The sequence below is a fragment of the Anticarsia gemmatalis genome, chromosome 7 (assembly GCF_050436995.1).
Source record: "Anticarsia gemmatalis isolate Benzon Research Colony breed Stoneville strain chromosome 7, ilAntGemm2 primary, whole genome shotgun sequence".
NCBI classification, from domain to species: Eukaryota; Metazoa; Arthropoda; class Insecta; order Lepidoptera; family Erebidae; genus Anticarsia; species Anticarsia gemmatalis.
In genome coordinates, this window is record NC_134751.1 from 11,051,850 (window position 1) to 11,069,583 (window position 17,734).

General features: G+C 35.1%; 1 protein-coding gene across 5 annotated transcripts in view; it reads left to right on the plus strand.

The window, feature by feature from the left end:
* Positions 1–334: 334 nt before the first annotated feature.
* Positions 335–17,734, plus strand: part of sd (TEA domain transcription factor 1 homolog scalloped) — a 59,942-nt gene continuing 42,542 nt past the window's right edge. For 2 of the 5 annotated variants that reach the window (XM_076116076.1, XM_076116078.1), the window contains exon 1: positions 719–1,046. In XM_076116076.1, coding sequence (XP_075972191.1) covers positions 1,013–1,046 — 34 coding nt within the window. In that variant the 5' untranslated portion in view covers positions 719–1,012. Of the gene's footprint in view, positions 516–718; positions 1,047–14,338; positions 14,412–17,734 lie in introns of those variants that run through there. The other 3 variants (XM_076116077.1, XM_076116080.1, XM_076116079.1) reach the window with 3 other exon arrangements.

Sequence of the window (17,734 nt, forward strand, 5' to 3'; positions counted from 1 at the left end):
ATTAATTAAATTAATACCCGTAAATAATGTTTTTACTTTGAAAATAAATTGAAATATATTAAAAGTAAGCGTGCTGACCTGATAGGAAACGCTTAACAACGCCATCTAATGATAAGAAAACTTACTAAATCAGTTTTGCTAGATGGCGCTACGAGCCATGACAACATGAGCAAGAGACATCTTGCATCCCACTCTTAACAAAGATGGCGGCATTCGGGAGCTAGGGCAGGTACAAATTGCCTATGTGTGAGTGTATACGTGTATAAAATTTCACGTTTGACCACTCTGGCTACGCACACAAACAAAGAAAACCGGGTGAGCGCGGGGCAAGGGGAGTAACGTCCGTGAAGTTGTGTCAGCATATGCGCAAACGAGGTGCGCATTCGTCGCGTGCGTTGTCGGGATTCTTTGTGCCATTCTTCGCATACCAATAAGAGTATATTCTTTAAATTTACTCCTAAATTGACATTTAATCAAAATTCGTCCCTTCACTTCATCTTCGAGCGCCATAATAGGTGAGTAAAAATTATTTTTGATACATTTTTCATACAATCAAGTCAAGATATAAGTGATTTTTATTAGGGAATGTCAACAATGCGATCGCGATCCTGCAATATTTTACATAGTTGTCGTGTTTGCTTCGCAGCGACTTCCGGTCGTTCGGGTGTCGGCATTTCGCGATGTAAACATTATCTAGTTTTAGGATTCAGCTGCATTTAGGCAAGCTGTCGGGAATGAAGTGTGCTCAAGGTGCTTTTGTGTTGTTAAATTCGCTTGAGTGTGCTTACTGGGATGGCGCAATTTTCGAAAGACGCGGTATGGTATCGTTCGCCTGCGATACACTTCAGTCGCGTTTGTGGCTGCATGCGATTTGACGTATTCTGCGCGCAGTGATGTCACTTGTCAGCTTATTTTATGAAATGTCAAACGTTTTACATGTAACGCGCGAGTGAATAGTAAACAAATTGACAGTGAAATTGATATCGATGCTGTGAAATTATTTACGAGTGACATGGACTGTTATTATTCCAAGTTTTACCCCAGGCGTGAGTATTATTTGAAAATAAATAGTAAATAAACAATAAAATTCCTCACATACTTTTGTTCATACTTGGCATAGTTGAGTGAAGTTCTTGCATCAATAAAATATTTTTCGGATAAATACACAAAATACTATTACGGCTATCCATGAATAAATCTTTGCGAGTTTTAATTATAATTTATTATGAAGAAGTTTTACGGCCCGTAAAAAAAATCTTTTGATCGAGGCATGCTTAGGCGTTTAAAGGGTTGAAATTTTTAAAGTTCGTTATGCACTAATAAAAATTTCAGTTTTGATTTAAGTTGACATTATAATCAGAATATTTTTAAAACAATACATTTAATAATTAGTTACTAAATTTGACTTTTCAATAAATATATTTATTAAATCAATTAGTTAAATTTTGATTACCAGACATTAAATATTTTTTAAAACTTACGTTAACGTCATTGAAAACTTCGTAAAAAATATACCTAAAATACTTTTGTATTATTTATGAAATATATATTATTATATATTCTTCTTATTATTACGATATGAATTTAAAATGTTCGCTTACAAATATTTTTAAGAATTCCCGCCATCGCGTTATTTACGCATTTTTCTTTTCGAACGACAATATAATATAATTATTATAAACAATAATTATAATATAAAGTATTATAATTATAGTTCTTTACGAGTTATTTTATTAAATAGGTATTAGGTTAGATTTTCGGTAGGTTTTATTAATATTTAAATTCGCTTGTATTAAGGCACGCCGTCAGAATTAAATTTCAGTTTTATATTTTTTAGATTTACCCAATTTATATAAATAATTTATGTGCGTGTTTAACCATAAATATACCGATAAGTCTATTACAAAATTTAAATAACCTCATACATTTTTATTATTAAATAATGCTAAACTAATGTGTTACATTTTAAATTTAATACAATATTGCTTTCTTTCGTCTCGTGTTGACTCTTAGTTCTAAATGTATTGTAGTTTAATGTCACTCTGTAATACTTCTACCGGCAGAGCAGCGCTTAAAAATAAAGGTGTAACTGCATTAACATTTACCGCACGTAGAACAACTCATCAATATGGTTAGATAGACTTTACTAATTCACAAACAGTATTTCCCGCGTTCAATACATCAAAGTGCGGCGTAAGTGTATAGTTTTGTAGAGATCGCTTCACTTACAGTATCTGTCGGACTCTCGAATGGGTGCCAAGAGTTATTTTGGTCAATATAGTTGATGTTTTTATTGCGCGTCGCGACGCGGCCGACGCCGACAACTTGCGAGCTGCACGACAAGCAATAAGACGTGTAAACTGCTGACGCTTCAGGCCCTCACGCGGCGTCGCATCTAATGCTCGATTCACAACGATTTATCACGTATTCCGTCTTAGGGAAATTCAATTTGGAATCGTTTGCTCCTTTCGCAGACGGTTATTATGTTCCTTGATTAAACTTTTTCCTTCTAATAACGTCTCTTTCACACATGATGTGGAAATAAATTGGATACTTCGACAACATAAAAGTTTTGAGTGTTATAAGATGGAGTGTACATTTTTATCTGTCGAGTAAAAGCTACTGTTGTTGAGTGATGTTCCATTAATGCAGAGTTAATTGGTGTTCAGTTGATGCGCACTCCGGATGCTGTAATCGTAGAACCCTGCCCATTCACTCACTCAGCCACGGATCGTGTAACAATGTTCACAGAATAAAGAACTCAATATTAATTGCATTTAATATATCTATGACACCTGTGATAATAATATGTTTAGAAATCATTAAATTATGATGACATAAATGAATCCTATTAATTCGGTGAGAAGTTTGTTCATATCGGATTTCGCTTCCGTCGGCAAACGCACGTAACACAATTTACGGATCACTGTTTAAATATTAATATGAACAAATGTCTGAATCAAAATACAAATAGATAGTAATTTTACCTTACTTTTGTTAGATAAGTATGCCTAATTAATTATTTAAATTCTTAAAATACAGAATTATTTAATAATCTCAAACTATCCAATTGATCCGTTTCCCTTAGCATCATTCCATTTGTTGCTGAAAATGTTATTATGTGATGTGGTTTTTCAAATTTCAGCAAGCATTTATCAGTAGTTAAATTTAAAATAGCTTGCAATCCCGCTTAATTCATTCAGGTAGTTGATTTTTTATCCTAGAATGAGCTCTACCAGTTAAATAGACTAATTACTTTATATTTAAACCATTGAGGAAATAAATTTGACTTATATTTGGAAGAGGCAATATTATGAACTAATACTTTTAATAATCATTTTCCTCTTACTCTAATAAAACCTGATTTAATAATTATTTATTTATAGTTCATTAGTATGAATAATTTAAAAGTGCAAGCAAGTTGAGTTTGAATATTAAAGCGGTGTGTATAACTTATGCTTATATCAACAATTATTATTATCTTTTAAAGTATTATAATTATTATTTATACACAATATTTTGATTTATAATTGAAAAATTAAATCTTCCCTGGACTTTACGAAAAGCAAAGCCGTAATTTCCAAAGATTCTCAAGACGTTTTACGGAGAAAGAATAAAAAAATATTCGATAGTTAAAAAAATTAACCTTATACAAAAAATAAGCATTAATTAACAAGTAATAAATACAATTCATCTGAAATAAACTACCCAAATACACTTAAAACAATCTCTTGCAAGAGTTTCGCGCCATTTCTCCTAAAGCACGTCTAATATTTATAAAACTACAATGTATTATTGTTGTACAGTTGAATGGGGCTAAGGGTCCGTCTGTCTGTGTAACCGCTACCTGCTCTTATTGACCTGCGAAGGTTCACTCCTTTAATCCCCGAACAATCAGAGAGACCAAAACGATTCATTGAATAACGTGTCACACGCTACCAAATACAGGTGCGGCTATTATATTACAATAATTGATTCCTTTTAGGAAGTCCAAAAAAATTGCGTTAGACTTCAAACACTTTTCAAAATTGGTGATGTTGTTTGTTGTTTTATTCTTTCTTTTTAAGCGGGAGTGCGTCGGTCATGTTATTTTTTAGCAATAATTTTGTTTTAACATAGTTATTTAATGATCATTTTAAAAACTTTTTTTTTAAGTGCATTCAACAGAAAAAAAATACATTTGAGTGTTCAATTCTTTACGGGGACGATATGTAATAATAACCCAATACTTATTCTAGACAGTAATTACATTATTTATTGAAATTCATATAATTTTCTGGCTAATTTTGGACACTAGGTTATAATTATGACTATACCTAAGTAGTATTGCCAATAATACAGTCTAAACGTGTCGAGAGACTGAGAAAGTAGTCGTAGTAATTATAGTAATTAATAGCACCGCTTTATAAAATAATTACAGACATGACTAGTTGATAAGGTGGCTGTCAAATTCTCTCTAAGCGGCGCTAATATTTTACATAACTAGCTATGTTATTATAAAATTCAAAGAAATTTATCATACCTATGAAATCCTATATCAAATGAAACGATAGAGTCGGATGATCTTTCGATACATTTTTACTTTATGACAAATTCTGACGAATAAACAAAAACTATCAGAGAATTTCCGTAAAATAATATATTAGTTTTCCTTTTTCCCGTTCCTTAGTATAAATTGAGTCATGGAGAATGTTAGCGTTAAAAATTTTCACAGCACCGCCTGGAGATATGATTGCGACGAGTGTCCAGTAGCCTCGCTCTATTCTCGGACTCCTATTTGTGGATTACTCTCGCGTGAAACTACCCACTCTGTCCCGGCACAACAAACCGTATTATTAAAGTAATAAAGTTGAAATTCAGTCACAGTCATGCGCTTCATCCGACCTTCTCGAACGAGCAGAGGATTGGAGCGAAAGGACCCACTCCTTGCCTCTTATTTATCTTAATTTCGCTCTCCAAAGAAGTGACAAATGAGGATTATGGTTGTGTGAAATCGGTGTCACTTGTACTTTTGTATAACACTTTCCAGAAATGTTTACGTGTGTAATTAATATAACAGCATTAACGACGTATAGCACACACGTAGGTACTTTTCTTGCGTTGTCACGTTGTTAGAAATATGAGATGAAAATATAGCATACCTACAAATGTATGAAAGTCACGTTTATCATCGCAACAACCACAATATGCATAATATAATTATGTCACCCTGCTATTTAGCAAATACGAAGGATTTTTAAAAACTATAACACTTAAACTATCGCTGTAGATATTTGTTAGAGCCAATGAGACGTATCGATTGTTGTTAATGCCCAACCAGATAAACCTGTTTCAAATGGATTTAATTCCTTTGAGAAAGATTTGAAATTGCGACTAGTTCGCTTTGCTTTTAGCAAAACCAACGATAGAAAAGAAGATTTGCTACGTTCAGTCAGAAAGCTTCTCATTTTGTTATAGAGCAATAAAGTTATTTGTAAGGGCATTTAATGCCATGCTTTTTATTTTTAATGTTTGGCAATAAAAATACTCACGTATACTTTTCGGCAATATAATTTCATTAAAACATTTATTTGTAATATTAACTATTTCTCAAAGACACATATAGCGTACGGCTAATTGACGTTTAGTTTATATTGTTTTAATAGATTTACATAAAATTATCATAAAATGACCTTACAATTATAATAAGCCAATAAATTAGTCCGAATTATCATGATTATCATAATAATAGAGTCATAATTGATGGTTATGTGGAAGGTTAATTATACTGTTTATTGCTTTCTATTACATGGGTTCTAAGTTATGTACAATTGTACACTAATGGAGGAAATGCATAATCCGTTAACACCTGACAGTTGATCATGATTCTGTACGCAAATTATGCAGACAACTCCTCATAATTTAGATAGAGCATTCGAAATAAACTAGTAGCGCAATGACAGGATAAATGAAAAGTGATATTTTATTGTTACTACATGTTTTATTTATTGATGTGATGATAAATGTTTAATTTATTAAAATAAAAGAAACATCTGTTTGTAGGGTTATGAATTTTCTAGAAAATAGTTAATTGAATTTATTTAACTCGGCATTGTTTCAATACGAAATCACAGCACAGTGAACAAATAATTCTCTCGATCGAGTGCACTACATATTGCAGGTAGAATTCGATATGAAGCTCACTTTGAGTTCACTTGTTAAACTATCGTTATAGTTGGAATTGTTCCCGGAGCGCGCTCGGGACGGTCTTGGCGATTTAATTAAACTTGTTATTTGTACGTTTTATTTCGCAATTGGGCCCGTGTTCGCTTTGATTGTCTGTCGGCTTGTGAGCGAACCGACCTTTTGTCTTCTACAAATTTGTAGTTTTAACGTAGTTTCCGATTGAACTTGCCGTATAGTGTATTACAAGCGTGCAAATAACAGACGTGGATTTATTTAACCGCGGTGGACGCCACTCTCCTCGCTGTAGATTCATCTTTCACTGTTCAAGCTCATTATTATGTATTATGTGTTTCCTCGTTAGATTCTCAGAAGTTGAGTGTACTTTATTATTAGAAAATCGATTAAACCGCGCGTTCACGATGATTTATGAAAACAATATTAGAATTTTGTACTAGAACTAACTCAATATATCTAGTAGTTATCAGGCGAAAGACATTTTTTTTATATTTAAAGTCGTGACTGTAACGTGGTCAGGAACTAAGAAGAATCATATTGCTTAAAGAATAAAAATAGCCAGCCTGAACAAATTCGAGCGTCCGTTACTCCTCACAACTGTAGCATTGGATCCGAAAAAAAAACTTTTTTGTGAAAAATGTTCGTTTGCAAATTGCGCGGGTCTAATGGAAATATCTGATCGGGGCAGATGTCGAAGCAGACAATTAGAACTTTTTGTGTTGCTTCATTAGCGTCGCCTAGCAAGACAGACGCTATCCGTGTACTTTTAAAACTGTGCATCTTTAAACAATCATATAGATTTTCCCTAAATAAAGACAATGCTTATATTAATTGCGATATTGAGAGCAAATAAAATATAACATTAATATTGTATATTTCAATAAATTGGCAGTATATCAGTATCATTATAATCATGTAATTAAATTAATCAGTTGATGATGAGCTTGATTGAGTAATATAAGTACCAATCGTTATACATTATTATGTTTCATAATTTATTGCACAAATATAAATAATATTAAACAAACACTTTTGAGCAAAAAAATGGTTTTAAAACCCTCTCGGAAAGCATAGTTGAATCATGTTTTTTAATACTCAAACGTAGTTGTAGGTTGCTATTATCAGATTTGTTCATTTTGTCTAGGCTGTCTTTAACAGGCATCCTTTGTTATGTTAGTTAATACTTGTTCATGTTAATTGACACGTTAAAATCCATATTATGACATAATTAGGAATAATTAATATATATTTTACATGAACAAGTTTTTTAAAGTGTCGCTAAATATTTGGTTATTATTTATACGCATTAGTAATGATACGATGAGTTGAAGACGATTATTAGAAAATAAACATCACCTGCGGGAAATGTAGAGCTTGAAACTTTATAATGCTAATATTTTATGTTCTCCATCAAATGTTCTCTGTAAAAAACTATTGCATTAAATGTTCCTAATTCATAGTCCATTACAATATGTCAGTCTTTATCAACAAAGGACTATGGGCGGAATCGTCCCCACCCATCAACAAAAATGAAATGTAGCTCAATTGATATATCTTGGCAAGACGATATTTTTATACTATGGCGACATTGCCCAAATACATGGGGTTCTCATAGTATCTTCGGTTTAAACAAATATCTCGTTAACGTATTATTGACGACTAATTCCAAAATACATGCTCATTTATTTATTAATTAGTGCACAGCGGCGGACGCCGCATGCACATAAAGATAGCTGGGTACAAAATAACCCCCTCCCCCCGCTCTCCAACCCACGATTTTAGATCTGATCAGATTTTAATCTGCCAGCGCATCTGTTAGACAGCATTATAATTGACGAGTAAAAATAATTATTGAAATATGAAATCAATAACATGTATTAACCATATAATGGAAATGATATAAGTATATAGGTACATATGAGTGCCTCTGTGGCGCGGTCGGTAGTATATGCGACTGCGGTGCGAGAGGTCTCGGGTTCGAATCCTGGGTCGGGCCAAACAGTCTTTTCTGAGATTTTCTGTTAAGAATTTCCTAGAGATTGCCCGGAGTTAGGAAGTTGAGGTCGAAGACCTCCGTGCCTCGGAGAGCACGTAAAGCCGTCGGTCCTGCGCCTGACCTCTCACTGGTCGTGTCGGTTATCCGTCCCACCAAACTATGAGAGTGATGGAATAGAGAGTGTACCTGTGTATTGTGCACACACTTGGACACTATAAACAAAGTCCGGCACAGATGGCCAGTTTCAATGAAACTGACCGCCGTAGCCGTATATCGGCTAGGAGGACATTATTATACATATGAGTTAGTACTGTAATATAACAATAATGTTAAAATAACTTACAAATGTAAAATAAAAATATACGTTAAATAATTACAAATTGTTTTTTTTTTTAAATATATATTCCCACTGATTTATCAAAAACAAAGGATTTTAATTAAATAGGGGGCACTTTATGAACACGTTGGTATCAGTTCCATGTTTGTTGGTAGGTGGGGACGGAGCCCATACATTTTTGCCCATAGTCCTTTTAAAATAAAAGCGTTATTTTGTTTAAACGATGCGGTACACCAATATTTGGTGGCCAGGGACATAATTATATTGATTTTCACGTAGAGCCCGCCTGCCTACCTGTCCCCATCACTCGCCAATAACCCGTGTTTTGTAATTTAAACAAAATTACCTACCGTGCATTTCACCTCCGATATTCACACAAAGCCAAATTGAAAACGTCAATCCGCTTGTAACCGTACATTCATTTAGCCCAATACAGTTGATTTTCAAAGCTGAATTTCAATAACGCAAATATACCTCGTTAATGTATGTGCATTTCAAATATTATGCGGTTGCCCGCAACGGCTAAATAAGTGCGTAGACCTTTTCTACGACTGTTTAAATATATCCATTATAAATAGTTCGGCCGACATAACCATTTAAAGTAGTAAAATCAGTAAATCAGATATTTTATTAGGCGGGTGTATGATTTGTATTCAACGTAGAGTTGAGTGTTTAGCCACCGCTCTCCACTCACAAGATTGATGTAGCGCCGCTACTGCCGGACCAGTGCGGCTGTCGCACGATAAATTAAAACCAACTCACATTAGAGGCCGTATATTAAAACTCACTATCATCCTGCTCGTTCCTAAACCGAGATCCTGAGCGAGAAAAGGATAGAAACATCGGCGATACTACAGGACCGCTTTTTTGTTATTCCACGACGAGACTAACCGTTAACAGTAACTTTGTTCCTATAATGACGGCCTAAGTAAAGATGTTCCGTCCACAATGGACGGAGAAACTTTGTTTAGTAGCTGACTCATAGAGAAGTTAAGAACTTGGAAATCTCATTATTTGCTCTTTAACTATTTTCTTGTAAATTGACAACATTTTCTGTGTGGTTTATCTTTAGGAGGCAATTATTAAAAATCGTAAATTGTCACCATGTACGCAGAATGTCTTGCAACCTCATTAAAAACACCATGGAAACAAGTATTTCTTACTTATTTAGGTTAAAAATTATGTGTAGCAACAAGTATGCGAGTGAAGCGATCTGACCAGATTACTCGGTCGGCCATCGCGTATCTGCAATCGGTAAATGGTTACTTTAAGTCTCGATATGCGAAGTATTCCCCATGGAATGTCACCGTCGCCATGCTGCACTTATATGTGCTTGGCGAGCTGAATTTTTTCTTATCGCAAATGCATTTTCTGCAAGTTTTCAATGCGTGCGACGTGATCGCGGGTCGCTCGGCCCCGCCTCAGAGCGGAGCGCACAGCGGCCGCGTCGCCGCCGACATCTTTTGACTTAAGTCTCTACAGTTTACACTCACCGGTCACCAGCTAATTAATTTCGTGGTATTTGCTGAGAATTTCAATCATTCTTATTTATTATAAAGGTTATAATAAATTTTCCACTTCGTTGATATAAAACCTGTTGTTTTGATTTAAATACTAGGTATTCGTAAGGTGTATGCCAAAATACGCGGTGCATGACGCGGTTGCAGGTATATTATATTGTTTTTTATAATGTGTATATGTGGTGATTCCGGGCGAGTGGATATTAAGCGGCGGGCGGTAATAACCCGGCCGGCTCCCGTAATCCATCACGGGCGCTGCAATCGTCCCGCTGTCAGTCTATTCCGGGATGCTCCGTTTTCGCTAATGATTCCTCGCCGCCGTGAGATCACGCGACATTTACAAAGGCCGATCGCGCCGACGATTTGTATCACAAAACGCTACTTCGGCTGCTTCTTGCGGCGTTGTTTTTATTTTCACATAGTTGCAGTTTTAACAAAGCTCGCTTCATGCGTTTCGCATAAAGCGAGCTACCTACATATGCGACATCGCGTTCCACACGAGAGAGTTTATAATTTATTTGCGTCGCAGTTTTCTGGCGACGATTTTCCCACAGGGGCGGCGTCTCAAACGAGCCGCGCCCGCCCTTTATGTGGTTTTTTGTAGCGGCACAAAATGCCCGGTGGAAAACATTCAGTGATAACTGGTAACAATCGCAGCCGCCCGGATGCTCCCTCCATTCCGCGCATACCTCACTGGACCTCGACTGATGCTTTTTCATCTAGCACCGCTCCACGCTCCACGCTCGCTGACCGAACGCTCTTGAGACTCGCCTCGACTGCGAATGGACATCATTGCGAAACGATCAATTTATTACTGCTCATTGAAACTTTATTACCAGAAAATTAACCGCGTCGGCACAAAAGTTGCCATATACCATAGCTTTCAATCCTTACTGTATGGCATACCGATCCATAATACATTAAAGCGCTTAACTGTCTCTGAAACAACCGATACTTACTGCTTTAAATTATATCAATTAATAATTCAATAACTACATTCCAGTTTATGATAGTTCGGTTTTGTATAGGTGATGTTGTTTTACATTGTATTAAAAATGAAGCTTAATATCAACTGTAATCAGTTAAATTCAACTTTACTTGATAAATGGTAAAGTACCGAGTGATTTGAACTGAAACTAATGTTGGTCTAATACCAAGAGCGGTCGGTGTCGGCGCGGCAGTTCATTAGCAAAGGCGCGCTTCAGTCTCGCGTATTTCATTGTTCCATTGTTTTATTTGCCTCTGTCCGGTGCTTACTGAGAGATCTACAGCCCCAGTACACTCCAGTCTACAGCTCTGACACCTGTAACCACTGTACTCTTTTTCCTATTTTTACATAATGTGAAAAGCAGCCTTTAATTGCTTTTGGATTATCGTCGGAATCGTTCTGCGAATATGGTCAAAACCTGTAATCAGTAGTTACTTCACGAAATTCATAGAGTCGTAACGTTTCATGCCTCGCTCCAGCACAAGTTTTTATTAATGTCCTATTGTTTCTTAATCGCCGCTCCAGATTTGATATCGCGATAAGTTTCTGTTAAAAGCATAAGTTAAGTAAGTTAAGCGGTAAGGTCGCTGCCGGTAGTTTTTCTCGACCAAAAAGCGTAGCCGTCAGATCTGAAGCCCGATTTCTTTTATCTTTCCGTTCGATCGCCATTCGACAGACATTACTGCGTTGTTGAGACCCAAAGATGTCGATTTTTCAAATCGTAAACTAACTTTATTGATATGTGACTGTAAATAAAAATGTGGTCCACCTACTTACATATTTGTTAAAGATCAATCTATATTACTAAATGTTAGTAAGCAAATGTCATGTTTTGGAAAGTTAATCTTTAAATGGATGACATGTTCCGTGTGGTGACGGTGATGGTGACATTAACGACTAGCGACTAGACGATAGTAATTAGTGTTAATTTTTCAATGTTTTGGAGTATTGAGCGGAGGCGGGCGTGAGCCGAGTGAGCCGAGTGAGTCGAGTGGCGCACAGATCTCACGCTACTCGCTAGATGTATCGCCGTTCCAGTTAGCTGACAATAAATCGTATGTTTAGCGACGCGGTGACTTGTATAATTAACAATAGCGGCATTATACGCGATTTCCAAACTAAGCGTCGCAACGCAGATCGTTTGTCACGACGCAAATTGCTATTTATGAGGATTATCTATACTTAAATAGCGTAAATCGTTCTGTTTGTAACAGGCGATTCTTAATAACTCTTATCTCATTGTACTACATTCGGTAAAGAGCAGCAACACGTGTGGTTTCACGCTGTCAATTAACGCTTTTTATATGGCACGCATGGAACCGATTGATCTTTATGTTTGTCAACTGGAACACTTGTTTAACGAACTGGATTTCTTGTAACCTGAAACTGGCGAAAACATATATTTATAGAAAACATCTCTTAATACTTTTTAAATTGCTGTAAAGACACATTGAGTGCTGAAATTCCTTCAGTCCACAAGTACACAGTGTACACATTGTAAACGTAACATGCACCACAAACAGTAGAGCGGTAGAGCTCATAAATAAGCCATTGCTATTTAGCTAACAATCGAGCTCCGATGGGCATTTGGTCAGATTCCGAGGCAGGCAGCCGTGGCAGCCACGTGTGCTCGCCTCCGCATGCCTCGCCTCGAATATGCAGCCCTTGCAACATGAATTTTGGCCCCTATGCCGAATATTCCATGCACATTGGACGCAAATAATGCCGAGAATAATGTGACACGGGTGAAATCGAATGTCGATTACCATTTCACGTCGCTGTAATGTGGATAATGTGCGGTTATTGATTATTGTTAATAACTGAATAGTACACTTGTGGCCAACCGATCGAGAGCAAAAACCAATATGGTTCGTCTGTATGCGAACGATAGCTTTGTGCGGTGCACTCTCAAAGTAACAATTCTATTTCAAAGGTGAAAAATGAAACAAAGCGTGCGTACTGTATTAAAGATTCCGTACACGCCATTTTCAACCTTGCTACCGGTTTTGCGACAATAACACTTTACTTCTTTCAAATAGCTATTGTGTTTAATGGTCTGTTGTATTAATACTATTAACTTGTTCTAGCCTAGCTTCGTTCTTCAGCATTGTCAATGCATAAAATAATATGTCCTCCGTAATGTGCCTCGTACTGTCTTTCTACAAATCAGTTACATTCTAAAAACCTAGCACACATGAAGGCAAGGCAGGGCTTACTCATTATAGTTCAATTAAGTACTGACTACTGCGGTTTGGCTGCGGTAATTTGATAAAATAAAACGCTTTAGTTCTATATGGTAGAAAGATAGTTGCGTCAATGGGTCCCCATATTTAAATTAGAAACTAAACCGTGAAGAGGAAACAAACAAACATACGTTCCAATTTATAGGTAATAACAAAGTCCTTACTATAATAGCGATAGTATGAATGGTTAATTCTAAATGGATTATAAAATATAATAGTTGTGATAGTTATCTACGGAAAGACAATGACACCGCGACTGTACCTATTTACTGCACGCACGGCTGTTGATATATTAGGTACATTCTGCGGTCTATATAATTCGCGATGTGTAATTAATCAGCCAACTTATTAAATCATTTACGTGACATTTCATGTAATTGAATGGCGGTTAGGTTTACAAATAATACAGTTAATTATGTTATGTACTTTTGATTTACATAATGATTGTTTTCGGAAATGATTTATTATGCTATGCACATTTTATTTTAACCAAAACCATAATGGTGTCATGAAAACTAAATCATTACTGATTGTGTCGTTTATACGTCAACATCGTTTTTAATTGTAAAGTGAAGACTATTCAAACCTAATACTACTAACTGATACATTTTTATAGAGGTTGCAGTTTAGATAATCGTTCGTAGTGATTCTCGTTGTTTATACGAATTGAAATATTTTTGTTGCGGTTGCGTTGAATTCTTTTAGTCGACAATTCTTTGCATTTGTTCTTAGACCGTCCGTTCCAAACATTTACTGGTAGCTTACAATTAAGTACTTTCTAGTAGATTGAATTGAACATCTCTTCTATACGTGTTTACAACTTGTTTAGATCTCTACTAATATTTTATTTGAGCTATTTTGTTTATAGTTTTTTAACAAAATTCGAGTAATTATCAATCACGTGCAACTTTATACACACGCCATCCTGAGCCACACTTCTGTATGAAAAGACCAAGACAAGACAATTTAATAATTTATATCTTTATGCAAATATGTTTTCTATTTTTCCCAAAAACCAGTGTTATCCTTATCGTCTATTTTGTGTTACTTTACGTTATATTCTGTTCGTTTTAGGTAAGTGACAAATGGAAAATTTACTTCGGTGATCTGTTGACGATGCATCCAGCCGGTTACTACGCTAATCTCGGTAAGATAGTTCAAAATTACAACACCATATTAAAGAATGTTGATTGAGCATTCGAAAGCGATATACTTATGAATGTTTCATGAAATGTATAATGTATCCTACGCGCCTATTATTACATATATTTGAATGACAATTACTACTTTGTTATGTGATTACATCTATCTGTAACTCATCTCTCTACTTATATTCCGTTAAGTTTAATACAGTACTGTCAAAACGTCTGCCATATGGTACAAATATGCAAATAACGATAAGCAAAAGCTTTTCCCGAATATTTTGAGTTCCTAACTGTTTATAATTATTTGAGTCATCATAAAAAATATTTGTACAAGTTGATTAGTAAAAAGATATTTTTTATTAATGGGTTCTTAATAAATTACCTGCTACTTAGGTAGATGATAAAAGATATTGTACACACAGTTGTTATTTATCAGATTAGTGTTCGTGGAAGCATCTTGATAATCGTATCGTTACGTATTACGCAAAGATTATAAAGATTTAATTGAAAACACGCATAATTTGGATGATCATGTTATTAATTTTGATAGATGTCTCGATATCGTCTACTAATACTATAGGCTAATACAGTAAAGAAATGCAAAAGAAATATAATAACCTTAAAAGATATGAAATATCACAAACTCGAAGGGAAATATAGTCATTATTGGTGGTTATCATAAAATCCGATGCGATACCAAACTTTAGATAACATCAACTCAACATATGATAACATTATGAATCATGCTCATATTCAAAAGTTATCTAACAACTTTGTCATATAGTGATTACCTAGGGAGATTATTTTATTTACCGAACATCTAGAACTTTTTTGTACAGCTGTCGCTGATTCCTCATGACTTTCTATTTTCCAAAACCGAGAGAAGCATAGTAACTTTGAGATAATGTAGTCTTTTACTGTCTGAATGATTTTTAATTGTTTTTGAAGTTTTGAAGATCAACTTCTCTTTGCACAGACATTGTCTTATGGATAGAATTTGAACAGATTGATATAAAAAAACGTTTTATTCTTTCACATTAGCTACAAAGCGGCTCTCCTGACTTTTGCAGTTGATCGAACCTTCATTAATTTCCATTAAATTAGTTGTTGTTATGAACGTTTGAAACATTATAGTTAGCAAGAAATTAAAATAAACGTGTACTGGGAAATGAATAGAAAAACGCAATAATTGCACCCAAGAGTGGTACTGCGCTACATAAATACGGGTAAATATTTCAGTTATTTGCGCGTAATACACGTTGCTATGAACTTTAAACTACTTATAGGTATTTTTTTTTTTAAATAAATACTGTTCTATCGAAACCTTATTCTAATATACCCCTGCCTAGTTATGGGACAATAATGTATAAAACATATTTATTAAAAAGATTGTCGTATTTATCCGTTTCTGACTTCTTTATGAGCAGTGTTGAGTTCACCTGTTAGAGGTAAAGGAAAGAAGTGGGGAATCCTAATTGTTACGAGCGTAATATAGTTAGGTTTCCCTAACACATTAGTAGTCTTTAGTGAGTATAATATTTAATTACATTCATCGAATATTCTCAAGTTTGCTAACTTCTTAAAGAGTTGACAAGAGGATGAAGTTGCAGTGCATAGGTAGTTCCAAATTGTTAAACTCTTAATGACTATTATTACTATAGCGGCATCTTTACCGGGATTCTCTACCACTATCGACTACCGACAAACGGCTAGCTATCGAAAAAAATTGTATGACAATCGGTTCAGCGTCTCAAGTGGGCGTCTTAGAAACTATTTTGGCAGTACATTTTAAGCGACAAACTCGATACTCGATGGTTCATGTAGCATCAATTGTAGGGAAACGTGCTGCTGGTATAAAATTCGTCATAATTATTATACAATTAATAGTTTTCCATGAAACAAATTATTTTTACAACATAATATTTGGTAACATTTGAACATATTTCTGTTTTTCCATTGAAAATACGCTAGGTGCACATAAATGTCAAAGGTGTCCAGAAAAATTGATGACTTCATCTCCAAATAGACACATGCACATATGCTATTACATCATACTTAATATGTACGAGTGTGTGGGTGTACAATAAGCTATTAAAAGGGTGACGGTGTTTTTAAAGGACCTAGCCCTTCACGCATTCTCTCCATTGTGTTCATACAATGGTCTGGTCATTCTTCAGTGTTTTCAATGTTAGACCACATTCTGTTTAAACGCGTGTTAAGTTCCTAGGACTGCCCGCACACTGCCTCAGTGAAATTCTGTTAACCTTTTTTCGGTAGTTTTACATTATTCCGAGTGAGGAAATTCAATGATTTGCCTTTTAACAAAGACATAGGTTTTTCAAAGTGGTAATGTTTTTGGCTTTTCTTACAGTAATGTAAAACATTCTTCAAAATTCATGAAAATGTAACAGACATTTCGAACTTTTACATTGATACTTTATATTTAGATTATTCACTTTTGCTGGAATTTGAAAATGAATATTCTAATTAGTATCGACTCGGTCAAAAAATAGTTCATTTTATTCGTGACTTATTTCGATTTAGAATCTATACAATTGCCTAGAAATAACCCGTGACGTCTTTCTGCTTTATTATAATACGTTTTGTTGGCCATAATATATTCTTATCGTCGAAACAGCCGGTAACATTTATTGACAAATGAATATATGTTTTCAATTTACATATAATTTGAAACGCTGTACTAACAACCTGATTGTTTACAAACAGTCAGAACTATCTGTAGATTTTGTAGTTAAATGTTACTAATTGCTTAGGGTGGCGGCCATTTTAAACCATAATTAAATAAACTCTCGCAACGATCTCTGTTTGTTCTCCCCTCGCCAGACTGGGGAACTAACAACATTATTAGCAATTTGCGGACGTATGTCCAATGTCCACACTCCTCACACCACTATCGCTTGTTTCACAACCCATTACCAGAATTTTCTTCAAACATTTCAAACCATCTAGGTAGGCCAAGCAATGTATTATACATCGCGGGAAAAAGTATTAATATGGGAAATTTTGAGATTGATAATACCGCTGTCCTGTACTACATAAGACTGGAAAACCACTTGACGAAGTTGTTACAATAAGCCTAGCTTTACTAAAATTAGCCGACGGTACCTACGTTTCATTTTATTGATATTCCTATAAGTATAGATGTCAATGTTGACTCTTGACTCGATCAAACGGATCTAGTCTAGATCTCATAGTCACGACAATGACATGCACTCACACAATATTTCGTATATTTACTTGATCTGTGCCTTTCTAGTTTTATTGATACACATGAAAACTTTAAAGACAAGGGTTGTTGGAAGGT